The sequence below is a fragment of the Peromyscus maniculatus genome, chromosome 10 (assembly GCF_049852395.1).
Source record: "Peromyscus maniculatus bairdii isolate BWxNUB_F1_BW_parent chromosome 10, HU_Pman_BW_mat_3.1, whole genome shotgun sequence".
Taxonomy (NCBI): Eukaryota; Metazoa; Chordata; class Mammalia; order Rodentia; family Cricetidae; genus Peromyscus; species Peromyscus maniculatus.
In genome coordinates this window covers 49,388,274-49,402,081 of record NC_134861.1, presented here as the reverse complement: position 1 = coordinate 49,402,081, position 13,808 = coordinate 49,388,274, and the positions used below count along the sequence as shown (strand labels likewise).

General features: G+C 45.7%; 1 protein-coding gene across 1 annotated transcript in view; it reads left to right on the top strand.

Moving 5' to 3' along the window:
- The window catches only part of Sel1l3 (SEL1L family member 3), a 113,647-nt gene that overhangs the window by 95,846 nt on the left and 3,993 nt on the right, over nt 1-13,808 (top strand). The window contains exons 18-23 of the mRNA XM_006976085.3: nt 556-646; nt 781-865; nt 2,854-2,963; nt 7,394-7,521; nt 8,111-8,213; nt 8,289-8,361. Coding sequence (XP_006976147.2) covers nt 556-646; nt 781-865; nt 2,854-2,963; nt 7,394-7,521; nt 8,111-8,213; nt 8,289-8,361 — 590 coding nt within the window. The remainder of the gene's footprint in view (nt 1-555; nt 647-780; nt 866-2,853; nt 2,964-7,393; nt 7,522-8,110; nt 8,214-8,288; nt 8,362-13,808) is intronic.

Sequence of the window (13,808 nt, the reverse complement as noted above, 5' to 3'; positions counted from 1 at the left end):
CAGGCCATTACCTGCTGCAATGTTCAACATTTGTTCTCTTGTCTATTTTGACCGCTGCTCTCAAGCCCTGGAAACCACATTTCTTTTGCCCAACTTCTAATGCACAGCAAAAGCCCCGCTTAATTAAGCTTGTTCAGAACCCTAAGTCCTAGAAAGCCTTTCGTGAAACCGAGGGCTGTAAAGCTCAGGGATTTTTCTAAATACCACTCATCCTAAATGAGGAAGGGAGGCTTCGGGAACCTAGGACCTGCAGACGGTCCCCAGTCAGCGTGGCCACAAGCCGTTCAACCAGTAGAGGTAGCTGTTGTATCGAGTAGCTCCTGGCCTTATCTGTCCTTTCAGCTTTTAAGAGAAAATAAATCAGAGCAGGCAGTATTTTTAACAACAGTATTTATTTAAAGGGGAGGGGGGCGGGCGGGCGGGTGGGGGGGGACTCATGATTTTGTGGTTTTAAAAAAAACTGCTTATTTTTGCCCTCTTCTGTTTGAATATAAGGCTCTCTGAGTATTAGTAAGAGCCACTATATGAAATTTATTATTAATCATCTATTTTTAGGCACGAAGCTTTGCTGTATTATGTTTTAGCAGCAGAAACTGGAATTGAAGTGTCACAGACAAATTTAGCACACATCTGCGAGGAGCGGCCAGTAAGTAATGTATTCTATTCTTCTTTCAGTGGAAGCTCTGAGGTTAAAGATAATGAATTGAGTTTTACAGGGGCAAAATTAGTCACTGGACCAAAATATTAGTGAATTAACTTTCTGTCCCCTTTCCCTCCTAGGACCTGGCTGGGAGATACTTGGGCGTTAATTGTGTTTGGCGATACTATAATTTCTCTGTTTTTCAAATCGATGCCCCTTCATTTGGTATGTATAGAAAAACAGGTGCTAAGCTGGAGTGTTGGGGAGGTTTTAATCTATGTCACAGGGACCATCTAACAGTTTGGTAGGGAGTGTGATATTTCTAAACAATTAGGGAAGAAAGTGAAAAATGTCTGCTATTAAGGTCATGGATAAACTGCTATCAGCCTCCTGCTGTGTACTTCCTGCAAGCCAGCAACTTCTTCCAAACCAAGACATCTCTAAAGAGACCGCTGTGATGATGCAGTTCCCTGGGCTGTGGCCTGGTCCTTTGTTTTTGTGCCCACAGATGGGCTCCTGGACCCTCCCCTCTGGTCTCTGGGTAGAGGCCAGCCTCCAGGAATTACAGTGACCAGACTCCTTTGTCCAGAGCATTCAGGGGAACTTCTGCCAATTTGAAGTACTGTTGGCAGATTGCATCATGGGAGGAGGGGAGGAGTCCAGGTATACCTCCACCTTTCTCTTTGCTTCTGGTTGCAGCCCTTCAGTGTTCTAGCTCCCAGCAGCCAACTCGGTCATCTTTGATCCAGCTCTCAGGGGCCACGAAGCCCTGGCACTGTCACATCTACCCTCCCATACCACCCTCTTGCACACTAAGGATGACATTTGCTTCCCCAGTACTGATTACTAAATCACCTCAGGGTTCCCATCTACCCCTTATGCTCTTCCAGCACCAGCACCCACTTTCCCATGGTGGAAGTCCTGTGTACAGCTACCAGAGACGGACTCCGCATTTCTCTTTGGGCATTGAGTTGTAGCTATACCCCTAAGCAGGTGAAATACAGGACTGAAACCAAGTCAGAGAGGCGCAGGACATGTGGCAGGACAGGCCACAGCCCTGCAGCTGTGACACAGGATCGGAGACGGCCCCAGCGGGTGGGTTGTGAGCCTGCTGATGGCCGTCTTCCCGAGCAGATCTGTGCAGGGAGCCAGCATGGAAACACAGTAGTATGTCGATAGATGCAAGTGCTAGGGGCCTAAGACTTCCACCAAGGAAAACATGAAGATGTTTGCTCCACGCTCCTTTCTGTTGCTGTGATACCAAGCTCCCTGGCCTAAAGCAACTCGGGAAGGGAAGTGTTTATTTGGCACAAGCTTCCAGGTCATATTCCATCAGTGAGAGGAGTTGGGAGTGGGGTGGGGAGCTCAAGACAGGACCCTGGAGACAGAAACCATGGAGGCATGCTGCTTCCTGGTTTGTTCTCTGGTGTTCTCCTTTACAGGCTTATGTTTATCATGGGGGCTTTCTTAAATAGCCCAGGGCCACACCCGCCTAGGGATGGTGTCACCCGCAGTGGACTAGGCCCTCCTTCATCAGTTGTGATCAAGATAGTTCCTCACAGATGTGCCCACAGGCCAATCTGGCCTAGGCAATTTCCCCAGCTGAGAGTTTCCTCTCAGGTGACTCTAGGTTGTATTAATTTTACAGTTAGAGATTGACAATTAAAGTTAGAACAGTGTTTTACAGGCATGTATAAACGTATTATGATAGGAATCATCAATAATTTAACATGTTCTAAAATAGCGTGTCTATATGTGGCCTCAAGAAAGCATAGAATACAATCAAAATCATAAACTTTCTTAAAACATTATGACATTTCATTGGTTTGTTTGTTTGCTTGTTTTTTTTTTTTTTTGGTTGTTGTTTTTTGTTTGTTTGTTTCTGAGACAGACTCTTACTATGTAGCCCTGGCTTTCCTGAGACTCACTGTATAGACTAGGCTGGCCTCGAACTCACAAAGCTCTTCCTGCCTCTGCCTCCCAAGCGCCGGGATTAAAGGTGTGCACCACCACATCCAGCTATCATGACTTTTTTTCACATTTTTTTTGTAACTTGATTGCATGGTTCTAGACCATGAAATTTTAGATGACAATGTCATATCACAGTGTCACCCAAAATAAGATTGTATGCTCTCCCAGCCTATGGGCAATGGCTTAGACACACCTGGAAATAAAACTGCCTGACGAGTAGATACACGTGTTGTGTTCTCCAGCATATTTGAAGATGGGAGACCTTTACTACTATGGCCACCAAAACCAGTCCCAAGATCTGGAGCTGTCTGTGCAGATGTATGCCCAAGCAGCCCTGGATGGAGACTCCCAGGTAAGCAACAGTAACTGTCTCTCAAGGCCCAGGACCCACAGCCTACTCCATGGCTTCCGTAGCATGGCTCCATGTCGTGGATCCTCATTGCCACACACACACACCCTTCCCCACCGTTCTATGAGGTGAATCTCGACAGAGCACTGATTCTGGTCCCCATAGCATCTCACACCAATCCCACAGGGCTGGAATGTTCACACCATTTTCTACCCAGAGACACATCAAGGGAATGAATTGCTCAAGGCCAAACAACTGATTGAAACCAAAGTAACCACAGCTCCGTCTCTGGTGGAAGCCTACAGTATTTCTACCACATCCCATAATGCTAACTCAGGGGGTAGAAACTCAAGGCCCTGGAGGAGAGCCCACAGGAGGAAGTGGTTCGCACATACACTGAGCCAGGACGTGAGTGATGGGACTTGATCCCCCGAGAGCTTTTTGGGACTTTATTTTTCAATCACTTCAGACTTCAAAAAAAGGTTATACAAAGAATGCAGAGAGTTACCAACACCGTTCATCCGTTGTCCCTAACGTTCATCTCTTACAGCCCCTGTTGGATGAAGATGTTAACTGTGGGGCAGTAGAATTTCCTAACTCCGGTCGTGATTCACCTTTGCTAGTTTTCCCACAGTGTCCCTTTTCTGCTTGAGGATCCCACATGACATGTGGATGTTCCCTTTCTTTCCAATCTCCAGTCTGTCAGAGTTCTCCAGTCCTTCCCTGTCTTCATGACCTTGAATTTCTAAAGACACCTGGTTAGGTAGTTGGGAGAACAGCCCTCTCTTGGAGTCGGCCTTTAGAGACTGTCTTCTATTTTTCTTATGCATATACTGAGGTTATATATGTAGGGCAAGAACACCCAAGGGAGCACAGTATGTACTTCCAGCACCCGGGAAGTGATAGATCCCCGAGCATCAGGAATGCATGCCATCAGAATGCCTCATCAGTGGCAAGCTTGTTTTAGCTACCTGGTGTGATTAAAATACCCTGACCAAAAGCAACTTAAGGGAGCAAGGGTTTGTCTGGGCTTTCAGTTCTATGTGACAAGGAGGGAAGGCATGGGCATGTTAGGGAACCTGGAGACTGGCTTGTCACACTCAGGAAGCAGAGAGTGAACAGGAAGTGAGGCTGGGCTGCAGAGTATGACGACCAGCCCCCAGTGGTCTACTTCCTCCAGGGAGGCTCCGCCTCTTAAAGGTTCTGCAACCTTCCCAAACAGCGCCACCTGCTGGGGACCAAGTATTCGAGCACATGAGCCTGTGGGAGACATTTCACATTGAATCCACAGCAGGTGATGTCTGTAAAGTTAATATTTTTGCATTTCTAATTCATGACTATCTTGGGGGAAGTATCTCAAAACTATTCAAGCACCTTGCTTGGTTTCTCTATGTAGCTTTGTGCCTTTCCTGGAACTCGCTCTGTAGCCCAGGCTGGCCTCAAACTCAAGAGATCCGCCTGGCTCTGCCTCCCGAATGCTGGGATTGAAGGCATGTGCCACCACTGCCCGGCGCTAGCCCTGTGTATTTATGGTAATTCTTTTTTCATCCCCTTTCAGCTTCCTAATTAGAATTATGTGAAGATCTCAGGTTCTTTTCTACAATGGAGGATGGAAAGGCTGATACCTGCTTGTGTGTCACTGTTGTGTGTCCAGGCTAAAAGTCCCACATCTTTCCCACTCAGTTACTTGTACATGACACATCACTAAACCCTCAGATCTCTATTCTTCTCATCCATTAGCTGGGGTCATTACAGCCCCTCCCCTGTGGGATGTGAGTATTGAATGAGATGTTTGTTATAAAGCTCTGATTCCATGCCAAGTATGCTTAATGAACACGATCTATATTGTGTTCATCAGAAATTATTATTTCTGCCAGATCTGCTGAAGAAACAATCTCCCTGACAATCAGCCATCATTTAAAATTAGGCCTAATAATTTGATTTTCAATTTTGATATTTTTTTTTAGAAAAACAATGTCACAGACCCAGTAAAATTCAATCTTAAAAGGGAAAAACCTGAAATCAATAAATACAATGTGTCTGTGGTTCTGTGGCAAGGCCTTTTGTTTCTTCCTTTTTTCTTTTTGTACGGCTGTTTATTCATTTTTGTTGTGGGAGGGGAGGGGTGGACATGCTACAGTGTTCATGCAGACGTCAGAGGACAACTTTTAGGGAGGTGGGCCTCTCCTTCCCCCATGTGGGTCCTGGGAATTGAACTCAGGTCATCAGTGTTGGTGGCAATCACCTTTACCCACTGAGCCATGTCTTGAGCCTGGAGCTTTTCACTTCTTCATGATATCATCACGTTCCCTTCCAGTCCCTGCCCACCAACTGCGCCTGTTACATCCACTCCAGTGTGCGTACAACCTTGAAAATAATCTTCTCACTCAATTGATACACTGCGTATGCAACTGATACATTTTATTACACGGTATCTTTCTTTGGTACTCATTGATGAGTGGTTATTCTTTGGTTTGGCAACTTATTTATTGATTCAACATGGATTTATCCAATCTTATGTGCTACAGACAGAGTTCAGCAGTGAAGACATAAAATGGAAAAAAACCCATTATTTTTGCTTTGTTGGGATTGACAGTCTCTTGAGGAGTTGGGGAGTGCCTCTCTTTGGCTGTAATAAACACTTTGGATCTACCTTACCCCCTCACTGGAGTACCTCTGCTATATACCGAGAAAGACTGTTCGCTAGTCACAGAGTCCCAGCAGTTTTATGACTACACTATAGTATATTGCCGTTTATATTTTCCTGTCATTATCTCAGTGAGCAGTAGATAAGCAGAGAAGGATGACAGAAACCTTGTCCACGTGGGTAGTTTGATGCTGTTAACTGAGTGACTACAGGCTGATTCTTGATTCTCATTTCCAATTGCTTTTACGTAATTACTAGTAAGAAGGACTATTTCATCCGCACTTGATGATGAACCAATCATCATTATCTTCTTTATGTGAATTCTTTATTCTTGTTCTTTGCCTGGTTATCTGTTGGTTCTTTGATAGTTTTTAAAACTCAAGTCATAATTAGTTCTTTATATATTTGCCTACTTGATAATGAACCTTAAGCCACTGGGCTGCATTCAGACATACAAACACTTGCTCTCCCGGCCTGCCTGCCACTTACTTTGATCTTATTTTCCCATTGATCAGAATCCTTGCAATCTTACAGCTACTTTCTCCCTTTTCTTCTAACACTTCAAGTGGTAAGAGTACCTCCCTTTCAAAGAGAGGAGAATGGTGTGTTTCTGCTGAAAGTGTGCATGCATCTTAAAGACACTCCATACTCTATCTAGAGGCTATTTGTCAGGGTGAGTGGAGTCTCTGAACCCTGTCCTCTTGTGTTTGAATCCCAGCTCTGCCATTTTCTAGCTGGGTGACTTCCAACACATCCCTTAACTTCTCTATGCCTCAGTTTCTTACTCTGTAAAATCAAAGGGTGATGGTACCAATACTGATTTACTGTTATGAGATTGAGTGAATGTTTATAAACCAGAACACTGCCTCCCACACAGCAAGCACTCACAGATTAGCTGCTATTGTGTTGACAGTGATTGCTGCATGGACTGGTGGAGAGTCCTGGTATATACCACATGGTGGATGTTGATGGCTTTAAATTATTATCGGTGGCCATTGAAATACCAGGTCAAAGGGAGACCATTAAAACGCCACCAAGCATTCTTTGAAGGGCAACAACAGTTTGTCTTTGTGGATCTCTAGTAATAAAGGTCACTTTACTTTTAGAGGGCATGTTGGCCTGGCCATATACCCTCATGGCCGAGGTGTTACTTCTTTCTGGTAGTTTCATAGGACCCACATTTTAGATATATCTCAACCATCCAGCTCTTGAATGACCTTCTTTTATTAGAGCTACGAGGTCCAAAGGATAGGTCCCACTCTGAGTGTCAGAAGCAAAGTATAGAAGAAAGAAGCAGAAAAATGACCCATAGCTGAGATTTACACCAACGGGAATCATGTGATGTCTTCCACACTCACCTAGAACATCTCAGATGTGTGCTTATATGCTACTGTTTATTTGATCCGGTGTCCAATAGACTGATGGTGGTCAAGGACGTGAGTTAAGCAATGGGCTTAACTCAGAGTTCTAGCTTTGTTGATGTAACGACTCATTTCTTCAGGTTCTGTGTGGGAACCGGAGTGGAGAAGGGCCTGCCTGGCATTTGAGCAGATGGGCTGTAGCGTTCTTTGAAATCCTCCCCACTGTCCTGCAAATAAATTTCTCCGATGCATAGATTTAGGAAAAAACAATTCATCAATGAACACGACAAAACCATCTGGCTCTAGGGACCGTGAAAAAAAAATGTAGAGGTTGCAAAAGTTTACATTGTGATGAAGGGCATGTGTCTGGGTTTTGTTCCAGGAGTCACTGAGTTTGGTTTTGCTCTTTTTTTTTTTTTTTTTAGGGATTTTTCAACCTAGCTCTACTGATAGAGGAAGGTGCTGTCATTTCACATCACATTCTGGAGTTCCTGGAAATTGACCCATCACTCCATCCCAATAATGCCTCCATACTCCGGGAGCTGTATGAAAGGTGAGCTCAGAGCTACTCCACCCCGGAGCGATGCGGGGACCCGAGTGGGCGACACTCCAGCCTTAGTTCAAGCTGGCATCACCCTGATTTTGGGATGTCAAGTGTGAGAAAATGTCTCCAGAATTGCTTCTGCCAGCCTTCCGCGAAGCCCAGATGCTGTTCCTATTTCACTGAGCTTCGGGTCTGTCATAGAATGTTCTAGATCTGAAGTTTAAGTGCTGACCAAGATTTTCCATAAGAGAGTGGGGGAGGGGGAGGGATCACACAACTGATTAGCTGACTTTTCTAGAAGATAAGGAGGCCATCCCACACCTGGACTTTGGATAGACACTCAGAAATACTGTGTGGGTAGATCTTATGCTCAGGGCCTTCCTTAGGAGTGAGGTGTGATCTTTCCAGAGGTTTCTGCTAGGATCTCCAAATACCAGGCCAGGTCCAAAGCACTTAGAATTAATCAGCTTCATTCTCTGCCGCCATCTTGAGGGAGTTTGTGTCTGCAAAGGCGAACACATGTGGGCATGAGGGACCAATCATGGCTGATGCCACCAAAGCCGGTAATACCACTGGGTACCCTGGTCTCTGTTCCCAGGTGCTGGAGCCTCAGTAACGAGGAGTCCCTTAGCCCCTGCTCCCTGGCCTGGCTTTACCTTCACCTGCGGCTTCTCTGGGGTGCTGTCCTGCACTCTGCCCTGGTGAGTATCATCCCTGAGCCCTGCTCGAGACCCTACCCTTCCACCGGCGTCTGACACATGCTCCGATGTCTGCAGATCTACTTCCTGGGGACCTTCCTGCTGTCCGTAGTGATCGCCTGGATGGTGCTTTATTTCCAGTGTGTCTCAGGTAAATCTTTCTGTAGAGCCCAGGCAGGAGGGAAGGGGGGGGCTCCTTTTTCCCTCCCAACAAGTGCCACAGCCTCTCCTCATGATCTTGGTCATGCTTCATTTCCTTAGCACGGTCCCGCAGAGTATGAAGGAGTCCCTTACAGGACAGTGTCTCACAGTCCCCGACTGTCAGGGAGCCTCAGACTATTACAATTTTCAAAGTAAAGGGCTTGGGGTTTTGTATGTTTATCTTTTGAGCTTAAAAACAAAAAACAAAAATGTTTTCTTTTTCCCTACATATGCTTGAGAACCTCATTTCAAACCCAGCTGCTGTATGAAGTATTCTCACTCGTGTAGCAGGGGTTCTCGGCCCACCAGCCCCCAAATTATGAAACAGAGACTTATTATTGATTATGAATGCTTGGCCTTAGCTTAGGCTCGTCCCACTAGCTCTTACACCTTACATTAACCTGTTTCTCTTCATCTACATTTTTGCCTCAGGGCTTTTTATCTTGCTTTCCTTCTGTATGTCCTACTTTCCTGCTTCTTCTGAGTCTGGCTGGCCCCTGGCGTCTCCCTCTCCTTCTCCCTCCTTCTCCCTCGAGCTTCGATTCCTCCTCCTACTTATTCTCTCTGCCCACCAGCCCCGCTTGGCCCTGTACTGCCCAGCTAGTGGCCGTTCAGCTTTTTATTAGAGCAATCAGGTGCTTAGGCAGGCAGGTGAAACAGCAGCACATCTTTATGTAGTTAAACAATTGCAGCAGAAACAAAAGCAGCATATCTTTACGTAGTTAAACCATTATTCTGCAACACACACAAATGTAACACATCTGTACTTAGTTAAACAAATCTTCCATCCCACAGCACATTCCAGTTGTAATGCAGAAGTCTACCTAGCTAGCCAGGTAGACTCAGGGAGTCCACTTTGGTTCTTTCCAGACTGTTATTTTTTCAAGGTAGCATAAGGAAGTAACTAATAGAATGAGATTCTCATTCCTTCTGTTTGGACTTAGACTCCAGTCTTGGAGTCTGTGTGACTTAGTACAAATTGCTCACCCTTTCTGATCTCCCCGTTTCTCATCAATCAAAAGAGTCTATCATAACTTCCGAGGGATCTAAATGAGGGGGACGTTAATAAATGCATGAAAGATGCTTATCCTAAAGGCAACTGTAGTTAAATGAGACCTCTTAAACTGAGGTGGTGTATAAAAGCCTCTCAGTGAGCATTAGATTAAGGGATGGCCCAAGTCCTACCATTCACACGAATATCTCACACTTAGCAGAGACTCAAACCTGCAAACGTCTCTTGGTGGAAAGGGACAGATCTCCACCCTCTTGAATGGTGACAAGAGGAGGGAATAACTGGCAAAGATGAACAGAGACACTTACGAATGGGTAATTGAGGGACGGGCTGGCATCAGAGTGTTGGCATGGCCATTATTTGTGGAACAGATGATGAAAAGTGACAGGAGTGGGTTGGTCTCTCTCTCACAGGCAAATGCAGGGTCTTCCTCTCATTTACCCAAGGAGGTGCGGGCTGCTCTCCGCAGCCCTGGCAGGCTGGAGGACTCGTCCTCTGCCCCTGCATACATCTCCTCAGGGCGCCTTCTGTCTCGTCCCTGAATTTGTTGCCAGGTAGAGCACATTTATTTTGCATCTTGTCAGTGTTTTCCATTTCAAATTATCTTTGTCATTTTTACTCTGTGGAAATACTGCTATGACTATTCTGGATGCGGCTCTGCTAGGGTTGCTGAAAATTGACTTGATGGTTTTATGCCAGCTGGTAGCCATGAAAATTCATGGGCAGGTGGGACCGCCTTTGTTAGATACTGCTGCTTCCTGTCTTCCAGTCTTCATTATCAGTCCCTCTGCATTCTTGTCCCCCCTGTCCCTACCGCCCTTTCATATATCACACATAGTTCCCCTTCCTGTCTCTCCTTGGGTCATTCTGTCACGTTTCCCCTCACTTTTCAAAACCTTTTTCATTTGCTTTTTCTGGCACACACACACACCCCTTTCTTTTTGGCAACCACGGAAGATTGTGTTGGGATAAGATCTGAAAAAGAACTTAATTCTACATGTGGCATGTTACAGATGGGGAAACTGAGGCAAGAGAGGTGAAGTAGCCTGTTCAACTAAGGAAGTGAGACCAAGAGGGATGTAGGTGGAAAATTCCAAACTTGCTTTTGAAACCTCAATACTTTAAAATGTGGTAGACTATCTTAAACCAATTGCTCCTTCACAGTAGGAATATTTCCTAATAGGTTTGAGCATCTTAAAATAAAATTCGTAATTAACCTGCCCACGCATGTATTTCCTTTAAAAGCACTATAAAGGACAATTAAAAGAAAATTACTTATTACAAAATAATGTCTCCATGTGTAAACTGTAGCCCACTGCTTCTTAGTTTTACTGGGCATACGAATCATGCAGGGCTCATACTCTGCGAAGATTCTGATGGCGTGAGCCTAGATTAGACATTTGCCTAGAGCCTCTGGGTCATGCCACACGGCTAACCTGTAAAACACGCTTGGACCAGGAATGGCAGAAATAAAAAGGAAAGGCTCGCATGCTGTCAGAATGTGCCTGCCTGCCGCAGTCCCACCAGTCCTGGGAGCACTCATGCTGAGAGCCGAAGTGTCTCTTCCATTCCTTTCCGGGTATCTAACGTCCTTATCCAGAGTGAAAACATGCCAGTCATTTTGAGCTAAGATTGTTCAGCCTGGGTGACTGAAGAGGTGATAGGCAGTCGACGGGGCACAGGTGAGTGCGCTTCTGCCACTGGCCTTGGTGAGCTGTTGTGTGTTCAGCCCCAGTCAGCCTGCCAAGTTCCTATGATGCTCTGTGATATAAAGTCAACATGCTATAGCCTTTGCCACATGAAGTGGTCCCGTGTTCAGTGGTGCAGGACAGGAGGTAGCCTCACCAGCAGTCAGGAAGGGAGCTGCCAGGATTCTGGCCCTACTGTTACTTGTGCTGAGCAAGGGAGAAGCTTGCCTATGCCTCTGTTTGCTCTTCTGTAACATGGAAGAAATAATACTTTGCCTGATTCTTTCTGTAGCTGAGAAAACCAAAAGAGATGGTGTGGTGTATTTAAGCTGTCAAGAGTCCCATCCTTCTGGGACATTTTGCCTGCAATTAAAGAATTCTGCCACAAGGAGGCGATCATACTTAACTAGCCTGATTCGCCTCTGTAATAGTTAAACAAAGGTGTTAACAAATCTGTCACAAGTAACAAAATAGGGGACAAGTACTGCCATTAAGGAAACTTGTTTATGGTCCCTGGCTTGCCTTCCTCCGCGCAGCTACATCTTTCAAGAGGTCAGTGCTTCTCGGGGTAATAAGGTCCCTTGGTTGCCACGGGTCTGAGAGCAGAACTCCTATTGCTCCAGGCCTACCATGTTATTCCAGGTCCTCAGATAGGCAGCTTCTGGGTCACCCTGCTCGGGCATCTTCACCTAACCACAGAACCATTAGCGTTTTCCCTGGAGCCCTCCAGTTTCAGGTTGCTCCCGGGAAAAGGAGGAGGCATTTTGCTAGAACAATCCACAGACAGCTCAGCTCCTGTCTCAGACTCCAAAAAGAGTTTTATTTCAATGCTTGAGTGTGTCTCAAAAGTACCGCCTCCCCCTCCCTACCAAAGACACCAAGCCTAATTACCTTAATTGAGCACAGCCTTTTTGAAACCCATAATATCCCAAAGTAAAGTGAGTCCAGAGCCACATCTACCTGTGCCTGCTGCAGATGTCCCTCAAACAAAAAAGCCTGGAGCCTGGCTGGCTGCCTGCAGGGAGGTGAAAAAAGGAAGAAAAGAAAAAATAGAAGCGCCGTTTCAAAGAAAGAGTCCCCCTGTGAAAAACCAGAATTTGAATTTTGAAAACACAAAACCTGTAAGACTCCAAATCCTAAATTTTTAAACCCTGGAATGTAAGTACCAGCATGAAGCCACAAGAGGGAAGTCCCACCCCTGACTTCCCCTCCCAGGTTGTCCCTGTTGAAATGCAGGGGCGCTAAACATGCATAAAATGACCTTTCAATCTCTGCATATAAGGTGTGTATATGAAACAATGAATTTCACATTTCTACTTGAGTCCACAAGATACCTCATTCTGCAGAGTCTCACCTAAGCCCCAAATCTGAACTCCAAAACCCATCTGGTCTTGTTCATTTCAGAGCAAAAAAAAAAAAAAAAAAATTCCCCCATCTGCCCCATCACTCTAAAGAACGCGCAGCATAAAAGAGGTCCATGGAGCTTCCTGCTCCCAGGGATGACGAGGTGACCGAGTCTGTCCTATACTGCCCATGGATGCTGACTCATCCTTTCAGGCTGTGGTTTAGCCTCAGCTTTTTGTTTTTATTTTTTTTCTTTTTTCTTTTTTCTTTTTAACAACGTAAGATGATCCAAGTGAGATTAATTAAACCTTTCTCTGCTCTGCTCCTGTCCCCTCCATTTCCAGCTAATGAAGTTTCTGCTAAAAGCACAGTGAAATGCCACACAGAGTGCTGGCGGAGAAAGTTGATAGCCTTGAAGTCAGAGATCTCACAGCACGGTGTCTCCCCCATGTCCCCCAGTCTCTCACTCTTGGCGGCCACCAGTGCCCCAGCTTACAGCTGGTCTAGTGACAGGAATCTTGTACATGTCCCGGGCTCTGCAGGCTCTTGGGAACTAACTCAAACATAGTGTGAGATTTCCAGTGCCATCTCCTTGCCCCTCGTTCTTACCGGTGGCCTGCCAGGTAACACACGCTCCCATATTCTTTGTTGAAGCCCACATCTGATTCACTGGCAGCCAGATGTATGTGAGGGCTATACCAGGGATCAGCATCCTCTTCGGTTTCCTTTTCTAGACAGAGTCTCGCATCGCCCCTGTAGCCTCAAGCTTGCCATGTAGTGGAGAATGACCTTGAACTTCTGATCCCCCTGCCTCTCCCTCCCCAATGCTGGGATTATAGGCCAGCATCTCTACATCTAGTTTATGTGATGCTAAAGATGGAACCAAGGGCTTCAGGCATCCTAGGCAAGCACCCTACCAACTGAACTATGCCCCAGCCTCACACTCTTCTGTAAGGAGGCTGATGACAATTGCATTGGCTTTGCCACCCTGTCCCTGGAAATCTGACATCATAGTTGGGCCTCTAATGAAACTGCGTGTGGACACATTTGAATTTCAAATGTGTCCACATGTCACCAAGTCTTATTCTTGTTTTGATTTTTGTTCTTCCATTTAATAGTGTAAACACCATTTTTAGATCATAGACCCTTACAAAAACAGGCAGTGGCTGCCATTGGCCCTGGGTCCTGTGTGGGCCAGCCCCTGATTATTCCCACTAATGTTCAGAAATGATTCCCCAGCCAGCAAGTAATCCACAAATCACTTCTCTTTGGCTCTGGAATAGACGCTGTAATTTTTTTTTTAAAGCAGCACAATGATATTCCCGGTTACCTTGATTCTAGCCCAATAATAAA